Raw genomic sequence first — 8,812 nt, 5'->3', positions numbered from 1 at the left:
ATAAATAATCTAGCTCACTCATATACTACTATTCTTTGGTATTTAAAGTAGAATTGCTTTCCCCAAATACTTTAATATTTTTCTCCATTGAAATAGCGGAATATTTATTTTCAGTAGGAGAAAGAATATATATAGTAATATTGGCAGCACCATGATAGATGGAGAAGAGATTGAGGTTGTTAATAGTGACAGCTTGTTTGGCTCCACAGTCAGTTCAAATGTCAGTACAAGTGAATCAGATAAGTTTTGCTTCTTTTATAAAAACTCATTACTGACTTAGAGTTGACCCTACAGTGGGGTTTTGGAGGCTGTAAATTGCTTGGAGGAGATTGCCTATCTTTCTCCCAAGGAGTCACTGGTACAGCTATTGAGTTAGCTGTGAATGTCTGTAAGGATGTTTTCAGGGTTTTTTTGACTTCTGAATTAAAGATTGTTGTTGTTGTTGTTGTTGATTGCCTTCAAGTTGAGCACAACTCATAGCAACCCAATGAACAAAGGGCCTGAAGTCCCTCTACAACTATTGACATTTATCAAAGTTCATAGTTTCTGGAGGCAAGCTCTTTAGGAAGTGTATGCCACTCTTGCTTGCAAATCTGTCATAGAATGTTATTTGTTGATTTGCTTGTGATGCATAGCGACCCTATGGACGGGAGCTCTGAACCTTTCCCTGTCCTGAGCCAGTCTCACTAATTCTGACACACCAATCTCTATTGCCTCAGTTACTGTATCAGTCCATCTCCTGTGGCGTCTTCCTCTCCTGTGCTGTCCCTCCACCGTTCCAAGCATGATGTCCTTCTCCAAGGACTAATCTCTCCTGGCCACATGCCCACAGTAAGTGAGGTAGAGCTAACCTCCAAGAAGAGACTTGATTTTTCACTGTCTCTTAAGACAGACCTATTTGGTTTTTTGTCAGTCCATGGTATGTTAAAGACTCTTCCCAAGCACCACAATTTGAAGGCATCCATTTTTCTTCTGTCATCCTTAGTCATTGTCCAAATTTCTGACGCCTAACAAGTAATTGAGAAAACCTTGGCCTGGATTAGGTGCACCTTTATATCTAAATTGGCATCGTTGTTCTTCAGCACTCTGGAGAGGTCCATGACAGCAGATTTTCCCCAATGCAGTTTATCTTTTGATTTCCTGACTGTTGGTATTGAGTGTTGATTGTGGATCCCAGCAAGCTGTAATTGCTAACAACCTCAATCTTCTCCATCTGTTATGGTGCTGCCAATTGGCCCAGTGATGAGAATCTTTGTCTTCTTGATCCATATTGAAGACTATAGTTCTTGACCTTTTGCAGCAAGTGCTTCAGGTCTTCTTCAATTTCAGCACGCAGGGTTGTGCCATCTGCATATCGTAGGTTAATAAGTCTCCCTCCAATCTTGATGCAACACTCCTCCTCATAAAGCCCTGCTTCCTGAATGATCTGTTCTCTGTACAGATTGAAAAGGTATGGGGACAGGATGCATCCTTGATGCACTCCTTTCCTGGTTTTAAACCACACGGTGTTTCCTTGCTCTGTTCTGAGGACTGCTTCTTGGTCCAAGTATAGGTTTTGTATAAGCATGATCAAGTGTTCTGAGATTCCCATTTACCTCAAGGTTATCCACAACTTACTATGATCCACACAGTCAAATGCTTTTGCATAGTCAATGAAACACAGATAGACATTATTCTGGTACTCTCTGCTTTCTGCCATGAGCCATCTGACATTGGCAATAATGTCACGACCTCTTCTAAACCCAGCCTGTATTTCTGGTAGTTCTCTGTCAATGTACTGTTCAAGTTGTTTCTGGGTAGTCTTCACCAGGATTTTGCTAGTGTGTGATATTGGTGATATTGTACGATAATTTACATACCCTGTCAGGTTACCTTTTTTTGGAATGGGAATAAATATGGATCTCTTCCAATCAGTTGGCCAAGTAGTTGTCCTCCAGATTTATTGGCACAACTTGGTGAGCACATGCAGGGCAGCATCTGTTTGCTAAAAGACATCAACTGGTATTCCATCAATTCCTGGGGCTTTATTTTTTGCCAAGTTCTTCAGAGCAGCCTGAACTTTCTCCTTCATCACCATTGCTTCTTGCTTATATGTTGTTTCTTGAAGTTCTTGTGTCAGCCAATTCTTTTTGGTACAGTGACTCTGTATGCTCCTTCTGTCTGCTTCTAATGCTTCTTGAATCCTTAAATATTCTGCCCATAACATCCTGTGCCACAGCAGAAGTCTGGAGACTTAACCTCTAGAGAGGGTTGAACATGGAATGTCTGGACTGGAGGGATCCAGACACAATTGTGAGTGCTGTACTGAAAACACTGAAGGGTGAGCTTAAAAACACCATTCCACATTTGGTGCCCCAAACACTCAGGCCTAGCCCCACCAGACAGGATCTTGGAATATTCTTCTCTGGGAGCACTGACCAGTCTAACAAGAACGTCTTAAAGTCACTGAGTTGGGCATTGCCCCTAAAATGTCCATGCAGATCTAGTATGTGAACCTGTGTCAGTAATCCTCAGGCATTCAGAGCTTTTGGCTAGCCCATTACAGGCCTCACTTTCAGTCCTGGGCCAAGAATTAGCAGCTTTCTGGGAAGTGTTCTGAATGCAGAAGAGAGCAGAAGAAGCGAAGAGGGGGGAAAACAGCTTGGAGGAAACAAACAAAAACTGCCAAAATTCTCAGAAATATGAGGATAGAGCATTCTTGAAACAGAAATAGGATGCTAAGATAAAAAGGAACACTTGGATGACATAAAAGAGCTCTTGACATTAAAAGCATGATGGAGAAATAATTCCAATTTTTAGTTTAGTGGTTATATTCATAACAACATGCTTGTACTGCTATTTTTTTCTTGCTTGTCACTTTAGACATTATCTTGCCATAAAAGATCAACACATTTCAAATTGCTTTTTCTTCACATCTTCTTTTCATATATTTGCTGTTGTCAGGTGCCTTTGAGGTACCCTATGAATAATAGGTCTGAACTCTGCTCTAGCCTGTACCGTCCTCGTTTTTTTTACATACTTGATCACATTGCTGGAGTGTCAGTCCATCTGGTGGAGGGTTTTGTAGTATATACATCTTATAAGAGATATTATTTGCCTACAGCCTTTAAAAGATTATAGTTAAATATCTGTTTCTTGTTTTACTAACTGTAAATAGGATCAGTTTCACTTGTCAACTCCATTCTGTTCCTGTCTACTCTAGCCTCAGATGTTTTATTGTCTAGAATCACATAGCAAGATACACCAGTTTGGTAAATATTCATATAAATTCTTAAATTTTTATTTTTATTTCCTAGGATTCGTGGTAAGTTTTACAACTTTTTGGAGGGCCGGTCTGGATGTGTGCTGAGCCCTGGTAACTGCTGATGTAGCTCTACACTGTTAGCACAGTGAGAAATATGTTTTATTGTATGTCGTAATGTTTTAAACTAAATTGACTTCCTTAATAATCTGAACTAAGGTGTTTTCATTCTTGATCTAGGCTGTTGACAAGTACTTCAAGCTTCCTCATGCGTCCAGTAAACCACCTCGGATTTCAGAAAGCCTTGTGGACACTTCTTATAAAACATTAAGATTTGCATTCAGAGCATCATTAAAAACTGCTATCTATAGAATAACTACTACTTTTGGTGAACATCTGAAGTAAGTATACCTCTTTTGATCCATCATGGTAGTCCACTTTCAGGCATTCCCCTTGAAAAAGATGTGTGAGTATAAAGGCTCACATGTTGAAAGTAGGAATCTTAATGATTGTTACTGTGGATTGGCAGAGTGCATTTAGATATATTTTAAATTTTAGCCTATCCATATAAGCCTTGAGACTTCATTTTAGATGGAAAAAAGAGAAGACAGAACATTTTGAAAGCAGCAAGTGTAGTTATATATTGTTATTTTAAATTGTCAAAATATCATTAAGAAAGAAATAAAAAAAGGAGAAGGGAAGCAGTTTTTCAGAAAGAACAGAAAACCATTCTGCCATTACATCTTGGTTAGCAAACTAAGACCTAGGGTGAGCAGAGTATTCCATAAATGAGTTCTGGACGCTCTGTGAATCATGCTGGAAAAACACTGACAGATCATACCACCTTCAAAAGAGAACCAGAGAGGAAACCACAAACCAAACTTGTTTATATTTAGTCTCATTGATGTTCTTTCATGAAATGGTCTAGGTATGCAGGATGAGAGAAACGAGTTTATTAGCTAATGATTATCATAATTACAAATGAACTTTAGAAGACATGACAGATTACTCTGGTTTTCTCTGTTTGAAATTAATAGATAGTTTAGAACTTCCTCATGCCACTTTGGAAGCAAGAGTGGCATCCACTTCCTAAACAACATGCCTCTGGAAACTCCATGAACTTTGATAAATGACAATAGTTATAGAAAGGCTTCAGGCCTTTTGATCTTAAGGTCGTTATGAGTTGTGCTTGACTCGATGGCAATCAGCAATAACAACAACATTCCACTTCCTTTGAGAAACCGTAGGATAGATATTTTTTCTTTCACTTTGCCCTTTATTACAGGGCAGCAGCAATATTTATGGGACATTTTTGATTCTCTATGAGACTACAAAAACTAGGTGATCCTGTGTGCTTAAGAACTTTATTGATTTATTTGAGAACAAACATAACTTTATTCTTTATTATATGCCTGCTACATTCACACTGGCCAATATACTATGTATGGCTGTTTAAATAAAAAATTAATTTTGTCAGTCATGCTAGCCACATTGTAAGTGCTCAGTAGCCGTAGGTAGCAAGTAGCTACCATGTTGAGCAGCACAGATAAAGAACAATTCTTATGTTGAAGAAAGTTTTATCAGACAGTATTGATGTCGATAATCAGCTTAACAATTTATGTATTTTTTTCATTAATATTTCTCAAAGAGCCTGTGAGGTATACAGATAGATGATCATAATTGTACTGATAAGGGGACTCAGGTTCCAAGAGGTTAAGAAATTGCCTAACAGCATAATCTTGTACATAATAGAACATAAACTAGAAATACAGTCTTCTTGGCCTTAAAAATCCATTTTCCTTTCTTTTATAGCATTAAGATTGCCAGTAAGATGTAAATGGCATCTAAGATGCTCTCAAAGCATTCATTAATAAATTCAAAGACTGGAATAGATGTTATACTGGTGATAAAATGAAAAGAAGAACATTAAGAGAGAGTAGACAACTGATAAATTCTGCCTTCGTTTCTTAATCTGTGAGAAGGGCCATACTTTATATATGCAGTGAAACTGGTGAGGCTAGTAGAGAGTGGTTTGTGCAAATATAGCACAAAATCATACAATGGAGAAAATATATTTGAAATGAAAATACCTGCTTTAAGTGTCATTATATCATTGATCATGTGACTAGACAAGTCATAGAATGTTGTGAAGGAACTAGACTCAAATTATGTAGCCAGTAAATGGTAGAATTAAAATTTAGACACAAATCTTTCTACTCCTTAAGTCCTATAATGCTATACTCTTAACCAGTAGACCGAGTTGTCTAAGGTCTCAGCTGTGAAAAAGAGATACAACTAATCCTACTTTGCTTCCTTTGGTGTTAGCAAAGATAAAATGAGGTCTTACTTAAATCCATTATACATGGTACAGTATTATGGCAACAGTTATTATTATTGTATGTAATAATTAACTGTGTTCCCCGTATTCACTTCCCAAAACTTGACCTTCAAGATCCAGGTGTAAGTAATAAGTAAGTTCACGTTATAAAAATGAACACAGGTGACTGTTCACTGGAGACAGACATTCAGCCCTTATTTACTCTTCATTTAGTTGAATTTGATTAACTGGTTTTCCATCCTATGTCATATTCAATTTGAGGGAAAGAGGTGTCTACTAGAGCCAGCAATAGAACAATAGTTAGGGATAGATCACTGTCTTGGCAAAGCAGCAGACTGGGGTTTAAGAGACCCACTGCCATTTAGCCAGAGCCTGAACAGCCTCACTAGCACCTCAAGGGCATCTATGCACAGTAAGATTCTTGAAATGGTTACATGAGAGGTAGCTTTGGGTTTAAGAAAGCGGACGTGTGTAAGGCATTTTAGGGATGATTTCTAGGAAAATTATTAAAACTTGGCACTTTAAAAAGTGGTAACCTTTAGTTATCTGGAATTTTATTTTTTAGTAATGATATATTACTGTTTAGGAACTAGAAAACCACAATCTTTTATTGGATTCAACTTCTCTCAAAAGTTTAAAAGGACGTTTTATATTAGTTTCAGTATATATTTGCCCTAATTCTGTCAAGGTATTTTTGTGGCAGCAAAGCTAGGGAGAGAACTCCGTTTCACCATCAAGACATAACTTATGTTCAAAGAGAAAAGTAAATCTAAACCACCAAGCTGTTACCTTTGAAAACGATTAGTGGAGTCTATTGTGTTTTAACCAAACATTTTAGTTAAAAGGATTTTATATAAAGGCAATTCAAATGCTCCACAACTCAAAGATAATGTTGGGATCTGGTTTAAATAAAATAATAAAATCCAGAAAATCTCGTGAAGGGCTGGAACTCTGCACAGCAGGTCCCACAGCGCAGCAGGTTAAAGCTGATGCCTTCACTTGTCACTCTTCATTTTCTTTGGTCTTTTAGAAGGTAGAAACATGCCATTACAGAATGCAAGTCCTCCTCATTAGATTATGGAGGGTTTTCTCTCCAGCTTTTTTCCCCTCAGAATTACTAAGTAAGTGAAGATTTCTATTCATTTTTAATTGTTTTGAAAAATATTGACTCTGTGCTCTGTGGCTCACTTAATATGCTTAATGTAAAATAAAGCTTATGCTTTGAATTTATGTTTCATTTAGTGCTGTGCAAGCATCTGCAGAACATCAGAAAAGACTTCAACAGTTCTTGGAGTTCAAAGAATAGTTAAGTAATATAAACTGTGTTCATTACACTGCTGATACAACTACAGATGGGACAGTAAATGTTCAGCATTCTTGGATCAGAAGAAAATGGACTAATTAGATGCTTCCTTTGTCGTGGTGGTTGCTTTGAAAACTATACTTTAATGGGAGAAATCATGGAAAGAAATTCTCAACAGCATAACCAAAAACTGCCTTTTCTGAACCGATTGCTTTTTGTGTGTGTGGTATAATAAAGTCTTTATTCAATTTTACAGAAGCCTATATGGCAGTGGAAATGTCTCTAGCTCATATGACTTAATAATAATAAAAACAACTTGAAATGTTTGCATTTACTTTTGAGAGGAGTAAAGCCAGTTTGACTTGATGCAATCTTCTTTCCAATCATCCTAAAAGTTTTTAGCTCTATGAATATGAAGTACATGAACTGTTTTAGAGTAGTTTCTGTTTACTGAAGGATAAAAATGGTAACAGTGGAGAAAAATTCACAGAAAAAATATTGTCTAAAGGACATATTTTGTTAATCTGTTAGGTTGTGTTTTTGTTTCCAGGGACAAATTAAATTTGCATGATTGTCCAAAGGAAAAAAAAAAAGTCTCGATTTACAGATGCTAACTCTATATAAAGGAATGTGGAAAAATTTAGTTCTTAAGTTACAAGATTAAACATGCACATTTGGTTTCTAAAAAAATAAGTGACTGACATCTATGCATTTACTTTGTATCATGCTAGTAAACATTAAGTGGATGGATATTTTCCTGACTAGTTTTGCTTTCTTTTTCTAGAACAAAACATTAAAAGATTGCAGAGTTCTTCAAGTGAGAGGAAAAGTTTTGCAAGAAAATCCAGGAAACTTTTCCTTTTCTCTTCCACTCTTCATTAGATCAAACTATTTTATTAAAGTTGTCTGTCTTCCCAGAGGGAGCAGCCTCTGCTGTGTTAACTGGCTAATTAAAATATATTAGGAAAAATATTTTGGCCAAAATTTCTGTTTTTATTTACTCACCAAATAGAAAGTGAGACCAAAATGTCAGAGGATGACTACTGTACTTGGGCGTGTGCTCACTGTCCAAAAGAGGAGCTAGGTAATTTTATAATTTATTAGAACAACTTTTTGTGTTCAGAGTTTAGAAAATCCTACTGGTTCCTATTCATTGGACTAGCCTTTGACTGAAAGTCTCCTGGGTAATACTTTTCCCCCCTTCTTTCTAATGCCCCCAATTTTTCTTTTACATCAGCATAGTGTTGTATATGCATCTTTAATGTGATATATATGTCTACCATTTGTCTGATTCCTTGATAGCTCTGTCCTCAGAATAGAATATGTCAATTCCAGATCCTCTTGCCTGATGAACCTGCACATGCTGGATTATAAATGAATCCTGCTGGCCTTTCAGTCTCTGTCAGTTACCCAGTTGCCCAGTATTTTTGGGTTTTTGAGGCTGTTACCATTTACTCCCCCCCCCCCCTTGTGTCTGAAGTTAATGCTCTCTTTCTTAAATATGAAAGTTGAATTTCAGATGTGACAGTTTCTTACAGAAGATCAGAAAATTGTGACTAGAGTGACTGAAAATTGCTATGTTCCGTGTTTGGAGGCCATTGAGCTTTTTTTTGTTCCATTTTCTCTGGTGTCCGTGGCTGAAACATTTTGGGGGAAAAAAGACTCTTTAACCCAACCTGTTGCTATTAAAGATTTGTGGTATTTAATCCACTGCAGTACTGATGCTAAAGGTAGATTCATTTTAAGCTATGACTGACTTGGATAAAATAATCTGGTAGGTTTAGGTTCTTGTAATTTTCCAGATATTTTGGAGAAAGTATGCTAAATGTACATGTGAATGTTTATGATGTGTTCATCCCTGTTTTTTGTCTCAGGTGGATGCATTGTGGACAGAATCAGGCCACATAATTTCTGTCTGTTGGAGTTTCAG

At 36.9% G+C, this 8,812-nt stretch overlaps 1 protein-coding gene across 2 annotated transcripts in view; it reads left to right on the top strand.

The window, feature by feature from the left end:
- NDC1 (NDC1 transmembrane nucleoporin) overlaps window positions 1-6,885 on the top strand; it is a 68,314-nt gene extending 61,429 nt beyond the window's left edge. For both annotated transcript variants that reach the window (XM_006879703.1, XM_006879702.1), the window contains exons 17-18: window positions 3,482-3,642; window positions 6,822-6,885. In XM_006879703.1, coding sequence (XP_006879765.1) covers window positions 3,482-3,642; window positions 6,822-6,885 — 225 coding nt within the window. The remainder of the gene's footprint in view (window positions 1-3,481; window positions 3,643-6,821) is intronic.
- Window positions 6,886-8,812: the final 1,927 nt, after the last annotated feature.

Source organism: Elephantulus edwardii, unplaced genomic scaffold, assembly GCF_000299155.1.
Source record: "Elephantulus edwardii isolate Elephantulus edwardi_28Jun2011 unplaced genomic scaffold, EleEdw1.0 scaffold00005, whole genome shotgun sequence".
Classification (NCBI taxonomy): Eukaryota; Metazoa; Chordata; class Mammalia; order Macroscelidea; family Macroscelididae; genus Elephantulus; species Elephantulus edwardii.
This window is presented reverse-complemented; position numbering and strand designations above follow the sequence as displayed.